Here is a 21,053-nt window from a genome sequence, read left to right on the forward strand (position 1 = left end):
TAAAATTGATAACTTGTATTTAAGCAGGAGAAAAAATCAGGAAACTTCTGAAAGGTGTTCCGTGGGACGTAAATAATAATAATAATAATAATAATAATAATAATAATAATAATAATAATAATAATAATAATAATAATAATAATAATAATAATAAAAGCAACAACAATAATAATTATAATAAAAATAATAATAATATGTATTAAGAGCAGCAGTAGGAACAACAACAACAACAACAACAACAACAACAGCAACAACAACAACAACAACAACAACAACAACAACAACAACAACAACAACAACAACAACAACAACAACAACAACAACAACAACAACAACAGCAACAACAACAACAACAACAACAACAACAACAACAACAACAACAACAACAACAGCAACAATAATAATAATAACAATAACAATAATAATAATAATAATCTTAGAGGAGTGGGAGAGTGTTGAGGGAGGTGAGTGGGAAGGCTTTGCGTGAGTGGGGCGGCACCCAGCACTGCAATCTCTTAGGATCATTTAATTACATGAGAGAGTCTGGCTGCCCGCCCCTCTCACTACCTGCCCCTCTCTTTGCCCGCCCCTCTCACTACCTGCCCCTCTCTTTGCCCGCCCCTCTCAATGACCTTCTCTCTTACTATCCGCCCCTCTCACTGCCCACCCCTCCCTCTACTTGTCCCTCTCACTGCCTACCCCTCTCACTGCCGGTCCCTCTCCCTACTCGTCTATTTTTTTTTTTTACACGGGGTTTGACAAGGTTAGGTTAAGGTCCCTCACTTTATTGACAAGCTATTGACAAGTTAAGGATTCCTAACTTTATTGACAAACTAAGAGCTGTTACCTACATCAGGTCATTTGAAAGCATTTTCATTGTTATGAAACATACAAGTAGGGAACAGGATGAAGATGGAGCCATCTGTGGGCCAGCATTTTCATTTCATCAACTGACTTTATCTCGTTGATATCATAATGCTGTACGAATGTGTTGCAGACTCGAGTTATCCTGGAGATAAATGATCTCAGATGAAGTGATGTTCTGGAGAAGGGTACAGCCAGAGTGAAGAAGCTGCTTTCTGCCCGTCTTGTGGTATAGAAGAAGTATAGAAGCTTGCTCCTCGCTGTCCTCAGAGTGGAGCCAAGTGTGGTACTCTGACTATGTTGGCCTTGTACATAACAGTAAGGCCACACACATCCCTCCTGTGTTGAAGGCTCTGCTGAAATGACAGATCTACTCTGTCAAGCAGTCACAGATGAGAGGGGGAGGAGCAGGCAAACCAAGAAAGTGGAGCATACTCAAGGCGTGAGCGCATTTGTGCCTCATACAGAATCATGCATCCCCAATTGTCAAGCAAATGCAAGATACGTCGAAGTGCTGTAAGCCTCCTGGCTGCCTTGTTTGCAAGATTTACAACGTGGTTCTTCATGGTCAGTTTGGAGTCAAATTTCACCCCAAGTACATCAACTTATTCCCCAGGTACCAACACTCTCCCATTCATTCTTACTACTGCTCCAGCATTACCATCATCGTGTCTAGAGACCAGCATCATTTTTGCAAATGTTACCTGCCATCGGTTTCCCCAGGAGGATATAGCTCTTAGCTGGTGATTGATGTAGCTTAGAGCAGCTTACATTTCATCTCTTGGATAAGTAAATGTCAGAGTACAGTCGTCTGCATATGCATGGGGTTCTGGGATGAGATGAAGAAGGTCTTTGAAGTAGACATTCCGTAACAATGGCCCAAGCACACTTCCCTACGGAACACTTGCCCCAATAGGATGTCTTGCTGATTCTGTTCCATTGAGAACTACCCTTAGGGATCTACCATGAAGGTACTCACTGATGTGGCATAGTGTAAAGCCCGCAATTCCCATTGCTTGCAGATTTCCCAAGAGGCCCTGGTGCCACACTCGGTCGAAAGCGCCAGCAATGTCCAGTGGTACCACACAGCTGTCTTTGGATTCATCCAGTGACTGGTGCCATTTAGTGGAAATGTTTAACGACAGATCAGCAGCAAATTAACCTTTCCTGAAGCCATATTGTCTGTCACAAAGTAGTAAGTGGTAGTCGAAAAACTATGTCATTTGTCTTGAGATTATTGTCTCAAGGATCTTGCCAGTGATTGACAGGAGTGACACTGGTCTGTAGGTGCTGATTTCTGCTCTGCTCTTCTTTTTGTTAACAGGGGCTCCACTTTCCTCTTTCCAAAGAGAAGACCATTTACACTGTACTAGGCAGTGCTGAAAGATGCGAGCTAGAGGTGCTGCTAGCTGGTTTGCACATCTACTCAGCAATCTTGGGCTCAGCTTACTATCACCACTGACAGTTTTGACATAGTCCTTGCAGCTAGCAAATGAGGGTCCCTTGCTGGATCAGGAACTTTCATTTTGGTAGCATAGTGTTCAGCAGAGAGGTCCGCTTTCTCTTGGTTACTATTAGAGATGGTCCCATCCTATCGATTTAGAGGTGGAATAAGTTCATCAGGCAGATAACCTTTTCTGTCCTTGACCAGGGACCACCAGGTTTTGGAACCCCCTCTACCTGATGCTAGCTTTCTTCTTGTGTCCACCTCCCATTTAGAGATGGCCCACTTTTGAACTTCACCCATGTGCCTATAGACTTGCCTGTGCAAGTTCCTGTTACAGGTAGTAGGATGTCTCTTATACTTTCGCCAAGCCTTGTACTTAGCAGTAGTAGCCTCTCTACAATGAAAGCCAAACCAAAGCTGATCTGTAGGCTTCGTCACTTACTACCCGTGAGGGATGTGTTTTTGTTGTAGATTAAGGCTGTGTCCAGTGAAGGCTTTCACTTGATTGTCAACATCCTCTTGGAGAAGAGCATTCCGATCGGTGGTGGCGAGCTCAGAGCAAAGTGCTGGTCAATTACCTCTTTCCCATAGCCAGGTTGTGCGTGTGGACTCCTCATCTCGTTCTGTTGGGATCTTAAGTGTCGTAAAAACAGCCGTGTGGTCAGACAATCCAACGTAGCCGAGGGTTTGACAAGTGACTATACCTTCTGCCAGATCACTTACTACTGAGTCAAGGGAGGTCATCTGCAAGGTCATCAAAGTCCCTCTGTAAAAATGTTGCTTGAGGTCACCAACAATTATGATAAGTTGACAGTTGTGTTGGAGCAGAAGGGAGGCCACATTTTCCATGAGGAAGTGATGGGGTCTGCATGTTGCCATTGAGGTCTGTACATTGCACATACTAGTACAGAGGCACTAGTGTTTATGCATAGCTTGAAGATCATTTCAAGATGAGAAGGGATGACAACATCAATGTGTTGGGCATGTACACTTTTAGAGAAGCACACAGCCTGTCTCTTCTCATCCATGAGGTGTAGCCAGTAATTCTTGCAAAATTTTCTGAGTACTGTTGTTCAAAAATGTTTCAACAACAGCGTATCATGTCGGGACGTCATGTGTTCACAAAACTGTGTGTGAGCTCTCCAGCATTGGTAATGAAACGTCTAATGTTGGCTTACAGGATGCTGATAGACTGGCTCCTCATGATGTGTTCAGCTTGAGGTGATGTGTGTGTAAGGTGTGTAAGGTGCCTGCCCTTGAGAGAGGCAGGGCACCGAGGCAGCTGCTGAGATATAGTTCTGTGGTCTTGTATAATACAGAAAACCACCTGCTGAGCTGAGATAGGAGTAGCTGAGTGGGTGACGTGTAAATGTGTTCACCAGTTCAGAGATTCTACTGGTTTGTTCCGAGAACAGGTCTCTAAACAGGTGATCCTCTCTGTCAAGTTCCTTTTTCTTCTGATGTCCCTTCTTGTAGCAATAATTGCACCTGCTATCTCGCAGGCAGTTGTTAGTGGTGTGTCCCCTCCGGTGACAGCAAGAGCACTGCCTAGGTGCCTGGGAGGGTGGACTCCTATTTGTTGCACCACTTGTGTTTTGCTGTTGATTTGTCCGCAGGTTCTGCCACTGGTGAAAGTGATAATTGTATATCTGATGAACGTTTTCCTGGGACTGTGTTGGTGGAAGATGCGACGGCTGTAAATGTCGTCTTCCTCCTCCACGTCCCTCTTCCATGTCTCTCTCACTTTCTGTCCCTCCCTCTCACTGCCCCTCTATCCCTCTTTGACCCTTTCACTGCCCGACAATCTCATTGTCTGCCCATCTCACTGTCTGTTCTTCTCACTGTCTGTCCTTCCCACTGTCTGTTCTTCTTACTGTCTGTCCTTTTCACTGTCTGTCTTTCTCACTGTCTGTTCTTCTCACCGTCTGTCCTCACTGTTCATCTCACTGTCTGTCCATCTCTGTCTGTCTCTCTTACTGTCTGTCTCTCTCACTGTCTGTCCCTCTCACTGTCCCTCTCACTACCTGTCCCTCTCACTGTCTGTCCCTCTCACTGCCTGTCCTCACTGTCTACTTGTCTTACTGTCTGTCCTTCTAACTGTCTGCCTGTCTTACTGTCTGCCCGTTTCATTATTTGCCCGTCTCACTCTCTGATCATTTCTCTTCCTGTCTGCTCGTCTCTCTTTCTGTCAGTCTGCTCGTATGTCTGCCCTTCTGTCGTCCTGTCTGTCTGCTCGAATGTCTTCCCTTCTGTCTTCCTGTCTGTCTGCCCGTCTGTCTACCTGTTTAACTTATCTGTTAGATATTTTGTTCATAAATCTATTGAAGCAGCGCTCAGTAGCACCAACTGTCACTCAGTAACATCAACTGTCTCTCAGTAACATCAACTGTCCCTCAGTAACATCAACTGTCACTCAGTAACATCAACTCTCACTCAGTAACATCAACTGTCACTCAGTAACATCATCTGTCACTCAGTAACGTCAACTGTCTGCCAGTCACCTCCTTCGGGGGTGGCTGGCTTCGAGGGTGGCTGGCTTCGGGGGGTGGCTGGCTTCGAGGGTCGCTGGCTTCGGGGGGTGGCTGGCTTCGGGGGGTGGCTGGCTTGGGGGGGTGGCTGACTTCGGGGGTTGGCTGGCTTCGAGGGGTGGTTGGCTTCGGGGGGTGGCTGGCTTCGGGGTGTGGCTGGCTTCGGGGGGTGGCTGGCTTAGGAGGGTGGCTCCTCACATTGCCTCATTCCATAGCTTTATAATCAGAGGGCATAAAAACATTGATGAAAAAGTTCACAGGAAATAAAACTGTAAAATAAATCAAGGCTACTTATTGACTCTTTCGACTTAACCAGAGAAATAATTTAAAGCACCATTGATAAATATTATTTTGCACTTAAAGACTGGATAGCTAAAGTTAACCTCAGGAGGCAATTATTTGATAGTTTAAAATATTCCAGGTAAATTAATGGCTTACGATGAGTTTCTAACATAAATTGCTTACCTATCAAGTTTAGAGATGCTCCTCACCAGGGTTATACATTCTCTCTAGTCGAGAAGCGTTGTTTGGCAAGCAGGAGGGTGCTGTCTGCTAATGAAGCAAACAGAAAACTGGGTGTCCTCATGGTAATGCAACACGACAACCCCTCCCCCCAACCCCCGATCCTGCGTTTGGCTGCATCATTTCTCAAACAAAACACTTTGCTGATACTTGGCAGCTTCAGCGCAGGGGTACTGAAAAATATTTCCTTGATGGAATTAAACTTTGATAACATATCATAAACGCAGTGTTATCAAGGAGCTTGCCAACACTGAGGTAAGATCCATTACCTTGGGAACGAATTTACTGAAAAACTAAGATTAAGTTTCTTAGCCTTGGAGAATTAATGTCTGTATTTTATCAAGAATAGAAGACGAGAGGTTAACTGAGATTAGAAAAAAAGATAATTTAATTATATCCAAGGAAACATTTCTCAAAGTTTGACAGTAAAGCTATGAGTGTCCAGTCTAACTATTAACGAGGAGTTTGCTTTGATATGATCTTCCCAAATAAAACTTACGACATAAATATTGCCAAAATAGGCAGAAACGTTAGGTAAATTATCCAGCACTTTCATTCACCAGTCCTACGAAGGTCGCACAAGATGAGACTAGGCTGAATAGCATGGTTCTGTGCTGCATCGGTCTTCGCAGAGTTGAGAATGCAGTATACTGTTTACAGTCTGGATGTAGTAATGTTTGATGGAAAGCCTGCATGATATTTGTCACTGAAAAAGAAAAATTACAGAATCGGTGAATATCATTGTCTATAACACACAGGTCTGACATCCAATTTTTTAATGAATTTCAGACCTCTGAGGTCTCGAGCTAGCTTATACGAACCATCTGCGTGTTTTCATTAATCATCACCACAGGTGAGCAAAAAAAAATTAATCTGGAGGCTCGATTAAGTTTAACTGTAATACCTTATCAACCTCGCGGTCAAATTCCTCTCTAAGGTGGACAGATACCGGACAGAGATTCCGCTTCACCGGGATGCTAGCGAGCAACTCTCATGTGGACCACCGTAGAGGTGACTCCAGCTTTATTTGTAAAGACATCCGAAGATTTGGGAATTGCACTGTAAGTATACGGTTTCTGATTCATTGAAGTGAAGGACTGGAATTGACCCGTCACCACACCAGTGAACGATGAAGCCACAATGATCACGTCATGATCACTGATCATGAAGCACAAACTTCAAACTTACAAAGTAATTTACCAATTATTCTCCATTACTTTTATTTAATTTTCGATATTTTCATTATGTAATGTTAAGTCGATAACTACATAGGTATATTTATTATTATTATTATTATTATTATTATTATTATTATTATTATTATTATTATTATTATTATTATTATTATTATTATTATTATTATTATTATGTTAATGTAGAAACGTATGAAATAACATATTTAATGTTGTTAAGTTTGCAATAGAACTTTCACTGTATATATTTGCTTATTCCACATGATAATACTTGTATAATACCTCCCATGCTCCGTGGCAGCTATGGCGCTCTTCGTGCTCCATGGCAGCTGTGGCACTCTCTGTGTTCTATGGCAGCTGTAAAGTTAAAGTTGTGTACAGTGACATTATGTCATAAATACTGACCTAACATCTGTGTATCATTGTTGCAGATGTAGCAGTCAACGAGATAGACAGAGGCAACAGCAGCTGGCCCTGGTTGACGCCACCTAAGTCCACTCAAACCCCAGTCAACGCCACCCAGACCCCAGTCAACGCCACCTCTCTCCCGACCGAGCTTACACCACCTAAAAGGAGGAGAAAGAAAAAACGCAGGAAGGAAAAGGACAAAAGAAGGGAGAGACACAGGAGAAGGAAATATAAAGAGACTCGTTTGAGAAACAGAAGAAGGAAGGACAGGAGAAGAGGCAGGCTTAAAAAGAATAAAGAGAAAAGGAAAAAGTCATCGGCCCCGACAACAACAGCAACAACAATGGCGGCCAATAGCTGAGTCCCTGGCCTCTTGAGTGCCAATTTTCATTTTAATTTAGAGTCCGTCACTCTTTGGAGACGCCTCGTGTAATTATACTTGAAGTGAGGAAAGATAGTTATTTTTATTATCATTTTTATTATTATTAAGAGAGATAGTTAAACCCGCATGGGACTTTCAGCTCCTCAAGTGGGGAGAGAGACCTAATGGACGGTATTAAGAGAGGTGACAGTGCCTTGTGATCCCGACCTTGTTATACAAGCCATCTTCTCCAACTAATTTATTTTGTGTTTTGACGTTCCTAATATTTTGTGTAAGAGTGTCTGCACTGAGGTTGGTCACTGCCTTCCTCTAGTGGAGTGATCCTCCCTGCACCGAGGTTGGTCACTGCCTTCCTCTAGTGGATTTATTATTATAATCAAGGGGGAAGCACTAAACCCGTAGGATTATACAGCGCCTATGGGGGGATGGAAGGCATTCAGGCTTAATTCAGGGAACTGGAGCACAGATCCAATTCCCTAGATCAAGAGCCCCTCACCAGCGTCAAGGAGCCTTCCTTGAGGGGTCCTCGAGTGGAGAGATCCTCCCTGCACCGAGGTTGGTCACTGCCTTCCTCGAGTGGAGTGATGTTCCACGTGTGTAATCAGTTCCCTCCAGTAGTGTGCGATCTTTCCCTCTCAGTAGCAACTTGAGTCCCCTTCCCATCCCGAACTGTATGTATGATTCGCTAAGTAGGCCTAAGTAACCTCCCACCTCCAATACAGAGTGATCCACCCCCCACTCTCCGGAACTGTATGACCCGTAAGGAACAGTGTTTGTTTGCATGACACGTAAAGAAAGGAGTGCTTGATCCTTTTCTGATACTAAGCTTGATCCGCTGTGTGAGATTGCTTCCAGTGCCTCCAGTCTCATTCACCGCGAGGACTCGACATTGTAGCTTGTCTTTTGAGAGTGTCTCTTGTGAGTGTTTTGTAAATGTTTATTGAGTATCTTTTGCGAGTGTTTCCTGTAAGTATTTTTGTAGTGTTTCTTGTATTTTGTGAGTGTCTCTTGTGACTGTTTCTTGACCGTTTCCAATGAACATTTTCGTCTCTTATGAGTGCATTGGAAGTGTCTGTTGCGTGTGTTTTACGAGTGTTTTCTTGTGAGAGAATTGTGATTCTTTCGTGGAGTGCCTTTTGTGAGTGCCTTATGTATCTCTTTTAACTTCCTCATCAGAGTGCCTTTTGTGAATACCTCTTATAAATGTCTCTTGTGAATGCCTCTCTTTTGTTAGTGCCTTATGTGAGTGCCTCTCGTAAGGGTCTCTCGTGAGTGCCTTTTGTGAGTGCCTCTAGTAGGTGCCTCTTGTGAAACTCTTGAGAAAGTCTCGCTAAATCTTCAGAAAATTCATTTTTTTGGAATTATCGTAAAGCTTAATAATACGATTAATATTGTTATTTTTATTATTATTATTATTATTATTATTATTATTATTATTATTATTATTATTATTATTATTATTCATGAATAAGTATTTTTAGATGCTGAAGAATGTTACTTTTTAATTCATATATGCTATAAAATGCATTTTCATTGATCTACAATAGATAAATTATGATATAAATGGTAATAGGTTTATCTTGTAACTCACTGTATTTTGTTTAGTGCTGTAGTCTTATGTGTGGAAATTTTACAGCAATAAACTGTTTAAATGTATTGCTTCGTTGACTCATTACATTATTTTGAAAAAAAGGGCTTTGTAATTCAAGTAAACCTTTGTATTTGTAGCTTTGCAACGTCGTGATAAATGTCATTCTCATGAGAGCTTTGTATTATGATCTGTAAAAGCAGAGATTAATTGTCTGGTAAAATGAAAAGAACAAAAAAGAACATTCAGAGTTTGTTTAATATTAGTGAGTCGTCATGACTCGGGACTTCAACTCTCGACGACCCGTACAAATGTAATGAGTCAGGTTAGGTTAGGTAAGAATCGTCAGGAAAGAGAACCAGTAGAACCAGTGTCTCCTGACGCAGGTCTTAAGTCATATGATGACCCGCCACTAGAGTTTTTTTTTTTTTGGTCACCTGACCCAGGTCCTCCACTAGCTTACCAGTTCTCCCATTAAAACGTTAAGAGAATTAGTAATGATAATTCAGACCTTAATAAATCATTTATGTATTTTGGATAACTAAATTTTAGGGATTATGTCAGAATTTATATATGGATAATGACAATTTTGTAAGTCTCTTTTGATTGTATCATTTTTCATAATTTAATTTATGTCTGTTATTTTCAATTTATGATAATTTCAATTTTTGATCTTTTTTTTCTTTTGTGTTTTGGTTATTTTAAGTTTGATCAAATTAAATTTGATGGTTTGAATTTTGGTAAGACGAAACTATGAATATTTGTTCAAGGTACTGATGGAAAACTGTACCTGACATAGCCTCACCTCAATCAAATCTTTTTTGTCTTTTGAAAGGAGAGTCGAAATATGCACACACAAGAATTCTGTACATGTATGTATACATATATATATATATATATATATATATATATATATATATATATATATATATATATATATATATATATATATATATATATATATATATATAAAAATATATATATAAATACTATATATATATATATATATATATATATATATATATATATATATATATATATATACACACATACACACACACATATATTATATGTCGTCAACGATCTCATATTTTGTGTTTAAAATGTTAACATTTGGTGCAGCTGCCTGGGGTTCAGTCATCTACCAGCTGCACCCCTCTTGTCACTGTTGGTTCACTTAGTAGGGTTCACACCTCAGCCAGCTGTGCCTCTCCTGCTACTGTTAGTGCAGATGGTGTGGTTCACACCTCAGCCAGCTGTGCCTCTCCTGCTACTGTTAGTGCAGCTGGTGTGGTTCACACCTCAGCCAGCTGTGCCTCTCCTGCTACTGTTAGTGCAGATGGTGTGGTTCACACCTCAGCCAGCTGTGCCTCTCCTGCTACTGTTAGTGCAGATGGTGTGGTTCACACCTCAGCCAGCTGTGCCTCTCCTGCTACTGTTAGTGCAGCTGGTGTGATTCAGATCTCAGCCAGCTGTACCTTTCCTGCCACTGCAAGTGCAGGTGGTGTGGTTCAGATCTCAACCAGCTGTACCTCTCCTGCCAATGCTAGTGCAGCTGGTGGGGTTCAGATCTCAACCAGCTGTACCTCTCCTGCCACTGCTAGTGCAGCTGGTGTGGTTCAGATCTCAACCAGCTGTACCTCTCCTGCCACTGCTAGTGCAGCTGGTGTGGTTCAGATCTCAACCAGCTGTACCTCTCCTGCCACTGCTAGTGCAGCTGGTGTGGTTCAGATCTCAACCAGCTGTACCTCTCCTGCCACTGCTAGTGCAGCTGGTGGGGTTCAGGTCTCAACCAGCTGTACCTCTCCTGCCACTGCTAGTGCAGCTGGTGGGGTTCAGGTCTCAACCAGCTGTACCTCTCCTGCCACTGCTAGTGCAACTTCTCGTATATTGCAAGCTACAACGTTTTAAAATATTTGTGTTTTAATCTTTGTAAGTAAAACATTAACTCAGCTCAAAAATGAAAGCTTTAAAACTCAGATCTGTTATATATATGTAGGTGCATCACTGTACCACTGGTAGCAGGTGCATCCCGGTACCACTGGTAGCAGGTGCATCCCTGTACCACTGGTAGCAGGTGCATCCCTGTACCACTGGTGGCAGGTGCATCCCTGTACCACTGGTAGCAGGTGCATCCCTGTACAACTCGTAGCAGGTGCATCCCTGTACCACTAGTAGCAGGTGCATCCCTGTACCACTGGTAGCAGGTGCATCCCTGTACCACTGGTAGCAGGTGCATCCCTGTACAACTGGTAGCAGGTGCATCCCTGTACCACTGGTAGCAGGTGCATCCTTGTACCACTGGTAGCAGGTGCATCCTTGTACCACTGGTAGCAGGTGCATCCCTGTACCACTGGTAGCAGGTGCATCCTTGTACCACTGGTAGCAGGTGCATCCTTGTACCACTGGTAGCAGGTGCATCCCTGTACCACTGGTAGCAGGTGCATCCTTGTACCACTGGTAGCAGGTGCATCCTTGTACCACTGGTAGCAGGTGCATCCTTGTACCACTGGTAGCAGGTGCATCCCTGCACCACTGGTAGCAGGTGCATCCTTGTACCACTGGTAGCAGGTGCATCCCTGTACCACTGGTAGCAGGTGTATCCTTGTACCACTGGTAGCAGGTGCATCCTTGTACCACTGGTAGCAGGTGCATCCCTGTACCACTGGTAGCAGGTGCATCCTTGTACCACTGGTAGCAGGTGCATCCCTGTACCACTGGTAGTAGGTGCATCCCTGTACCACTGGTAGCAGGTGCATCCCTGTACCACTGGTAGCAGGTGCATCCCTGTACCACTGGTAACAGGTGCATCCCTGTACCACTGGTAGCAGGTGCATCCCTGTACCACTGGTAGCAGGTGCATCCCTGTACCACTGGTAGCAGGTGCATCCCTGTACCACTGGTAGCAGGTGCATCCCTGTACCACTGGTAACAGGTGCATCCCTGTACCACTGGTAGCAGGTGCATCCCTGTATCACTGGTAGCAGGTGCATCCCTGTACCACTGGTAGCAGGTGCATCCCTGTAACACTGGTAACAGGTGCATCCCTGTACCACTGGTAGCAGGTGCATCCCTGTACCACTGGTAGCAGGTGCATCCCTGTACCACTGGTAGCAGGTGCATCCCTGTACCACTGGTAACAGGTGCATCCCTGTACCACTGGTAGCAGGTGCATCCCTGTACCACTGGTAGCAGGTGCATCCCTGTACCACTGGTAGCAGGTGCATCCCTGTACCACTGGTAGCAGGTGCATCCCTGTACCACTGGTAGCAGGTGCATCCCTGTACCACTGATAGCAGGTGCATCCCTGTACCAATGATAGCAGGTGCATCCCTGTACCACTGGTAGCAGGTGCATCCCTGTACCACTGGTAGCAGGTGCATCCCTGTACCACTGATAGCAGGTGCATCCCTGTACCACTGGTAGCAGGTGCATCCCTGTACCACTGGTAACAGGTGCATCCCTGTACCACTGGTAGCAGGTGCATCCCTGTACCACTGGTAGCAGGTGCATCCCTGTACCACTGGTAGCAGGTGCATCCCTGTACCACTGGTAGCAGGTGCATCCCTGTACCACTGGTAGCAGGTGCATCCCTGTACCACTGGTAACAGGTGCATCCCTGTACCACTGGTAGCAGGTGCATCCCTGTATCACTGGTAGCAGGTGCATCCCTGTACCACTGGTAGCAGGTGCATCCCTGTAACACTGGTAACAGGTGCATCCCTGTACCACTGGTAGCAGGTGCATCCCTGTACCACTGGTAGCAGGTGCATCCCTGTACCACTGGTAGCAGGTGCATCCCTGTACCACTGGTAGCAGGTGCATCCCTGTACCACTGGTAGCAGGTGCATCCCTGTACCACTGATAGCAGGTGCATCCCTGTACCAATGATAGCAGGTGCATCCCTGTACCACTGGTAGCAGGTGCATCCCTGTACCACTGGTAGCAGGTGCATCCCTGTACCACTGGTAGGTGCATCCCTGTACCACTGATAGCAGGTGCATCCCTGTACCACTGATAGCAGGTGCATCCCTGTACCACTGGTTGCAGGTGCATCCCTGTACCACTGGTAGCAGGTGCATTCCTGTACCTCTGGTTGCAGGTGCATCCCTGTACCACTGGTAGCAGGTGCATCCCTGTACCACTGGTTGCAGGTGCATCACTGTACCACTGGTAGCAGGTGCATCCCTGTACCACTGATAGCAGGTGCATCCCTGTACCACTCATAGCAGGTGCATCCCTGTACCACTGGTAGCAGGTGCATCCCTGTACCACTGGTAGCAGGTGCATCCCTGTACCACTGGTAGCAGGTGCATCCCTGTACCACTGGTAGCAGGTGCATCCCTGTACCACTGGTAGCAGGTGCATCCCTGTACCACTGGTAGCAGGTGCATCCTTGTACCACTGGTAGCAGGTGCATCCCTGTACCACTGGTAGCAGGTGCATCCCTGTACCACTGGTAGCAGGTGCATCCCTGTACCACTGGTAGCAGGTGCATCCTTGTACCACTGGAAGCAGGTGCATCCCTGTACCACTGGTAGCAGGTGCATCCCTGTACCACTGGTAGCAGGTGCATCCCTGTACCACTGGTAGCAGGTGCATCCCTGTACCACTGGTAGCAGGTGCATCCCTGTACCACTGGTAGCAGGTGCATCCCTGTACCACTGGTAGCAGGTGCACCCCTGTACCACTGGTAGCAGGTGCATCCCTGTACCACTTGTAGCAGGTGTATCCCTGTACCACTGATAGCAGGTGCATCCCTGTACCACTGGTAGCAGGTGCATCCCTGTACCACTGGTAGCAGGTGCATCCTTTTACCACTGGTAGCAGGTGCATCCCTGTACCACTGGTAGCAGGTGCATCCCTGTACCACTGGTAGCAGGTGCATCCTTGTACCACTGGTAGCAGGTGCATCCTTGTACCACTGGTAGCAGGTGCATCCCTGTACCACTGGTAGCAGGTGTATCCCTGTACCACTGGTAGCAGGTGCATCCTTGTACCACTGGAAGCAGGTGCATCCCTGTACCACTGGTAGCAGGTGCATCCCTGTACCACTGGTAGCAGGTGCATCCCTGTACCACTGGTAGCAGGTGCATCCCTGTACCACTTGTAGCAGGTGCATCCCTGTACCACTGGTAGCAGGTGCATCCCTGTACCACTGGTAGCAGGTGCATCCCTGTACCACTGGTAGCAGGTGCATCCCTGTACCACTGGTAGCAGGTGCATCCCTGTACCACTGGTAGCAGGTAGCAGGTGCATCCCTGTACCACTGGTAGCAGGTGCATCCCTGTACCACTGGTAGCAGGTGCATCCCTGTACCACTGGTAGCAGGTGCATCCCTGTACCACTGGTAGCAGGTGCATCCCTGTACCACTGGTAGCAGGTGCATCCCTTTACCACTGGTAGCAGGTGCATCCCTGTACCACTGGTAGCAGGTGCATCCCTGTACCACTGGTAGCAGGTGCATCCTTGTACCACTGGTAGCAGGTGCATCCCTGTACCACTGGTAGCAGGTGCATCCCTGTACCACTGGTAGCAGGTGCATCCCTGTACCACTGGTAGCAGGTGCATCCCTGTACCACTGGTAACAGGTGCATCTCTGTACCACTGGTACCAGGTGCATCCCTGTACCACTGGTAGCAGGTGCATCCTTGTACCATTGGTAGCAAGTGCATCCTTGTATCACTGGTAGCAGGTGGATCCCTGTACCACTGGTAGCAGGTGCATCCTTGTACCACTGGTAGCAGGTGGATCCCTGTACCACTGGTAGCAGGTGCATCCCTGTACCACTGGTAGCAGGTGCATCCGTGTACCACTGATAACAGGTGTATCCCTGTACCACTGGTAGCAGGTGCATCCCTGTACCACTGGTAGCAGGTGCATCCCTGTACCAATGGTAGCAGGTGCATCCCTGTACCACAGGTAACAGGTCCATCCCTATACCACTGGTAGCAGGTGCATCTTTGTACCACTGGTAACAGGTGGATCCCTGTACCACTGGTAGGAGGTGCATCCCTGTGCCACTGGTAGCAGGTGCATCCCTGTACCACTGGTAGCAGGTGCATCCTTGTACCACTGGTAGCAGGTGGATCCCTGTACCACTTGTAGGAGGTGCATCCTTGTGCCACTGGTAGCAGGTGCATCCCTGTACCACTGGTAGCAGGTGCATCCATGTACCACTGGTAGCAGGAGTATCCTGTACCACTGATAGCAGGTGCATCCCTGTACCACTGGTAGCAGGAGTATCCCTGTACCACTGGTAGCAGGTGCATCCCTGTACCACTGATAGCATGTGCATCCCTGTACTACTGGTAGCAGGTGCATCCCTGCACCACTGGTAGCAGGTGCATCCCTGTACCACTGGTAGCAGGTGCATCCTTGTACCACTGGTAGCAGGTGCATCCCTGTACCACTGGTAGCAGGTGTATCCTTGTACCACTGGTAGCACGTGAATCCCTGTACCACTGGTAGCAGATGCATCCCTGTACCACTGGTAGCAGGTGCATTCTTGTACCACTGATAGCAGGTGCATCCCTGTACCACTGGTAGCAGGTGCATCCCTGTACCACTGGTAGCAGGTGCATCCCTGTACCGCTGGTAGCAGGTACATCCTTGTACCACTGGTAGCAGGTGCATCCCTGTACCACTGGTAGCAGGTGCATCCCTGTACCACTTGTAGCAGGTGCATCCCTGTACCACTGGTAGCAGGTGCATCCCTGTACCGCTGGTAGCAGGTACATCCTTGTACCACTGGTAGCAGGTGCATCCCTGTACCACTGGTAGCAGGTGCATCCCTGTTCCACGGGTAGCAGGTGCATCCCTATACCACTGGTAGCAGGTGCATCCCTGTACCACTGGTAGCAGGTGCATCCTTGTACCACTGCTAGCAGTTGCATCCCTGTACCACTTGTAATAAGTGCATCCTCGTACCACTGGTAGCAGGTGCATCCTTGTATCACTGGTAGCAGGTGCATCCTTGTACCACTGGTAGCAGGTGCATCTTTGTACCACTGGTAGCAGGTGAATCCTTGTACTACTGGTAGCAGGTGGATCCTTGTTCCACTGGTAGCAGGTGCATCCCTGTACCACTGGTAGCAGGTGCATCCTTGTACCACTGGTAGCAGGTGCATCCTTGTACCACTGGTAGCAGGTGGATCCTTGTACCACTGGTAGCAGGTGCATCCCTTTACCACTGGTAGCAGGTGCATCCCTGTACCACTGGTAATAGGTGCATCCTTGTACCACTGGTAGCAGGTGCATCCTTGTACCACTGGTATCAGGTGGATCCTTGTACCACTGGTAGCAGGTGGATCCTTGTACCACTGGTAGCAGGTGCATCCTTGTACCACTGGTAGCAGGTGCATCCTTGTACCATTGGTAACAGCTGGATCCTTGTACCACTGGTTGCAGGTGCGTCCTTGTACCACTGGTAGCAGGTGCATCCTTGTACCACTGGTAGCAGGTGCATCCTTGTACCACTGGTAGCAGGTGCATCCCTGTACCACTGGGCTACGAAGCTTACATTGGACCATATAACTTCGATGGCTATGTGAATAAATATACTATGAAAGGTTCTGGAGTTTTGGGAAGGAAAGCTGGGTCACAGACAGTGACCACAGACAATAGACACAGACATGACACAACATTACTGTCTGTGGAACTTTCCTACTGTAAGCCTAGTGGTCAAGTGGTACAGCACTGATCATGCTACAAGTCTCGATCACCGTTCGAGTTCCCGTCAATTCCTCTGTTAACTTGGTTTAAAACCTATGGACTACCCGAGGGGTCATTAAGGGTGTGTATAACCTCTTCAACACTAGCCAAGAATAGATTAATTCCTAAAATAGGGATCAAACTCTCATCGTACATACACAGAGATATCCAACGCTCGGTGTACATATCCTTGAGTATATTATATATATATATATATATATATATATATATATATATATATATATATATATATATATATATATATATATATATATATATATTAATCATTCTCTTTCGTAGTAAACAAAAGGTTAGGCACGTAGACAATACCACAGCTGTAAGGTGGTGAGATGGGTCGTGGGTCGCCAGCTACCCACCTGTGTACAGTCAAAGATCGCTCATCTTACAAGGTGTAAATAATCTCGCCGGGCACTATGGCACCTGTACAATGGCAGTGTAGGTGCCATACTACCATCTAAAAAACTTCTTATTCAGTATGTAATAAAGTTCTTTAATGCACTTTACTAGTTTTCTTTGCCTTGTGTTCCATTGTCTGGTTTGTGTCATTATGATTATCTTTCAGATATATGTCCCAGTTTTTCTTAATAGGGAGGCAACCAGATTTGTTTCAAGGAAAGGTAGCTCCATTTCCTTGGATAAAGAGTCCCATCACCCTCCCTCAAATGGTTGTAATATATATATATATATATATATATATATATATATATATATATATATATATATATATATATATATATATATATATATATATATATATATATATATATATATATATATATATATATACATATATATATAATATTTATACATATATATATATATACATATATTTATATATACAGTGGTCCCTCAATAATCGACCGGCCTGAAAGTCGACCATTTCGGAAATCAACCGGTTTTTTCGACAAAATATTGACTCGGAAATTGACCGAAATTCGTTTATCGACCCGTCTCGACCCGTCGTCCCAGACGCGTATGCACGAGGTAAGCGGGCCTCGACCCACCTCAGCCTTCCTTCCCAGCCAGTGTGCCATTGTTTACCAGTTAGCGGCGGTCCTCTCACGTGCTCCAGTGAAATATTTCATAATATTTCATTTATTTTAGTGCTTGCAAGTTATTTAAGTGCTAAATAAGCTACCATGGCTCCAAAGAAAGCTCCTAGTGCCAAACCTTTGGTAAAGAAGGTGAGAAATACCATTGAATTTAAGAAAAACATCATTGAACAATATGATAGTGGCATACATGTGGGCGAACTGGCGAGGATGTATAACAAAAATCATTCAACCATATCTTCCATCATAGCCATGAGAAAGGAAATCAAGGACTCTGTTGTTGCAAAGGGGGTAAATATGCTGACAAAAATGAGATCACCAGTACTGGATGAGGTTGAGAAGTTATTATTGGTGTGGATAAATGAGAAACAATTAGCAGGAGACAGTCTTATGACCTCGATTATTTGTGAAAAGGCTAGGCAGTTGCATGAAGATTTGGTAAATAAATTGCCTGCAAATAGTGGTGAAGTGAGTGATTTTAAGGCCAGCAAAGGCTGGTTTGAGAGATTTAAGAAGCGTACTGGCATACACAGTGTGGTAAGGCATGGTGAGGCTGCCAGTTCGGACCACAAGGCGGCTGAAAAATATGTGCATGAATTCCAGGAGTACATAGAGGCTGAAGGACTGAAACCTGAACAAGTGTTCAATTGTGACGAAACAGGCCTCTTCTGGAAGAAAATGCCAAAGAGGACCTTCATTACACAAGAGGAAAAGTCAATGCCAGGACACAAGCCTATGAAAGACAGGCTGACGCTAATGTTCTGTGCTAATGCTAGTGGGGATTTCAAAGTGAAGCCGTTACTAGTGTACCATTCTGAAAATCCCAGAGCATTTAAGAAAAATAATGTTATGAAGAGTAAATTGTGTGTGTTTTGGAAATCTAATAATAAGGCATGGGTCACGAGGGAAATTTTTGTAGAGTGGTTCAACGAAGTGTTTGGCCCTAGTGTGAAGAATTACCTCCTGGAGAAGAAATTGGATCTCAAGTGCCTGCTAGTAATGGACAATGCACCTGCTCATCCACCAAACTTGGATGACCTAATTCTGAAGGAGTTTGGGTTCATCTCAGTAAAGTTCTTGCCCCCGAATACCACTCCTCTCCTCCAACCCACGGACCAGCAGGTCATTGCAAACTTTAAAAAACTGTACACCAAAGCAATGTTTGAAAGGTGCTTCAATGTGACCTCAGACACTCACTTGACCCTACGAGATTTTTGGAAAGAACATTTCAGTATTTTCCATTGTGTAAGCCTTATAGGTAAGGCTTGGGAGGGAGTGTCTACCAGGACTTTGAACTCTGCTTGGAGAAAATTGTGGCCAGATTGTGTCGACAAGAGGGATTTGGAAGGGTTTGGGGCTGACCCTGATGAGCCTATGTCAGTTTTGAACTCTATTGTGGCACTGGGGAGTTCCATGGGGTTGGATGTGAGTTTGGAGGATGTGGAAGAGTTGGTGGAGGACCACAACGAAGAGCTAACCACTGAGGAGCTGCAAGAGCTTCAGCAGGAAGAGCAACAGATCGCAGCTCAGAATCTTGCTGCAGAGGAGGAGGAAGAGAGATGGAAGAAGGTGTCTTCTTCAGAAATTAAGGAGATTTTTACTATGTGGGGTAAGATGGAAAGATTTATGGAGAAACATCACCCAGAGAAGGATGTTGCAAGCCATATCGGCAACTTGTACAGTGACAGAGTCTTGGCCCATTTTAGGGAAGTTTTAAAGAGACGCCAGAAACAGAGCTCTCTGCACAGTTATTTTGCGAGACAGGACTCCAGTGACTCTCAAGCTGGTCCTAGTGGCATTAAGAAACAGAGAAAAGAAGCAACCCCAGAAAAGCAAATGGTACCTGAGGTGTTGCTGGAAGGGGATTTCCCTTCCAAACTATAAACAATCCACTCTCTCCTCCTCCTCCAGTCTCCCATACACTAAGAAGAATCTCCAATAAAGGTAAGTGTTATGTTGTTAATGTTTCATTCATCATTTCCCATTGTATTGTTTATGTACTACATGAATATTTCATGTAAAAATTTTTTTGTTTTAATACTTCTGGGTGTCAGGAACGGATTAATTGAATTTACATTATTTCTTACGGGGAAAATTGATTCGTAAATCGACCATTTCGATAATCGACCGGCTTCCAGGAACGGATTACCGTCGATAATCGAGGGACCACTGTATATTATATATACAAATATATATTATGTATATAAATATATATATATATATATACATATATATATTATATATACAAATATATATAATATATATAAATATATATATATATATATATATATATATATATATATATATATATTATATATATATACATATGTAGATATACCACTTCTATAGCTGGAATGGGGAACCTCATCCTCAGAGAAGACAATAAACGTACCTCAGGGAAAACTCAAGGTTCTCCTCGGAGCTGTTTGAGTATTTTCTTCTCCTATCACCCCCATATATTTTATATTCTATGGGAAATTTTGTTAAGAGACAGAATAAGTTTAGAGAAAACACAAACGTGAATACAATGGTACAGAATATTAAAGATTATGAATTTCCTCCAGCTCCTCCGAAGCCGGACGCGAGACAAGTATGCAGCATGTATTTCCCCTCTGGATGGCCACGGTGAGGCGCAGGAACATGAAAGTGGCTGCCCTTGGGTACCTGGTGGTGTCGATGAGTTTTGAACCCAATTCTTTAAGGAAACGTGTGACATTTTTTCCCCATGATCCCAAGGTCTCTGTTCCCACTGGGACAAACTGATACTGTTGGCTTATGTCCCTGTACTTGCTGATCTTGTACTCCTCCCTGTGGTCAGCAGCTCCTCCCTGTCACCTGACAATGTGATGGATATAGGTGTCAGCCAGTGTGGACACACAGGTATAGTCCCATGCTAAGAGCTTGCCATTCTTCCAAGGACAGATGGTGATCCCGTCGGGGCGGTTTGCTGGGTTGTGGGTGTTGTTGGCTGCTAGTGATCGGGGCTCCCTCTCGGCTGGGCATCCAGCTGTAGCAAGGGTTCTCTTTATGATGTCGTGGCCTCATTGTGTCTTGCATGCCAGCCCTTCCATGGTTTTGAAACAGTTAAGACCATATTTGTCGGCTTGTGCTTCGCCGCAAATACACGTATATTCCGTGTGAATTGGGGTAGCAAGGCACAGAGCCAATGCAATACGAAGGGTTTTAGGGTCGAGGCACATTCCAATTGCCGATATGGGAACTGTTGGCAGGAAGTCCCTGGAGTGAGGTGTGCTCACAGCCTGGAGACGGGCGGTCTCCCTGTCTGATGTTACAGCCCTGAGCATGTTGGCAAGCACCTTTTCAGCTATCGGGCC

The 21,053-nt window shown here is 45.2% G+C and overlaps 1 protein-coding gene across 1 annotated transcript in view; it reads left to right on the top strand.

The window, feature by feature from the left end:
* The window catches only part of LOC128690780 (R-spondin-1), a 110,138-nt gene extending 100,347 nt beyond the window's left edge, over positions 1–9,791 (top strand). The window contains exon 3 of the mRNA XM_070087718.1: positions 6,986–9,791. Within this exon, the coding sequence (XP_069943819.1) occupies positions 6,986–7,323 (338 nt within the window). The 3' untranslated portion in view covers positions 7,324–9,791. The remainder of the gene's footprint in view (positions 1–6,985) is intronic.
* Positions 9,792–21,053: the final 11,262 nt, after the last annotated feature.

This window comes from Cherax quadricarinatus, chromosome 2 (genome assembly GCF_038502225.1).
Source record: "Cherax quadricarinatus isolate ZL_2023a chromosome 2, ASM3850222v1, whole genome shotgun sequence".
Lineage (NCBI taxonomy): Eukaryota > Metazoa > Arthropoda > Malacostraca > Decapoda > Parastacidae > Cherax > Cherax quadricarinatus.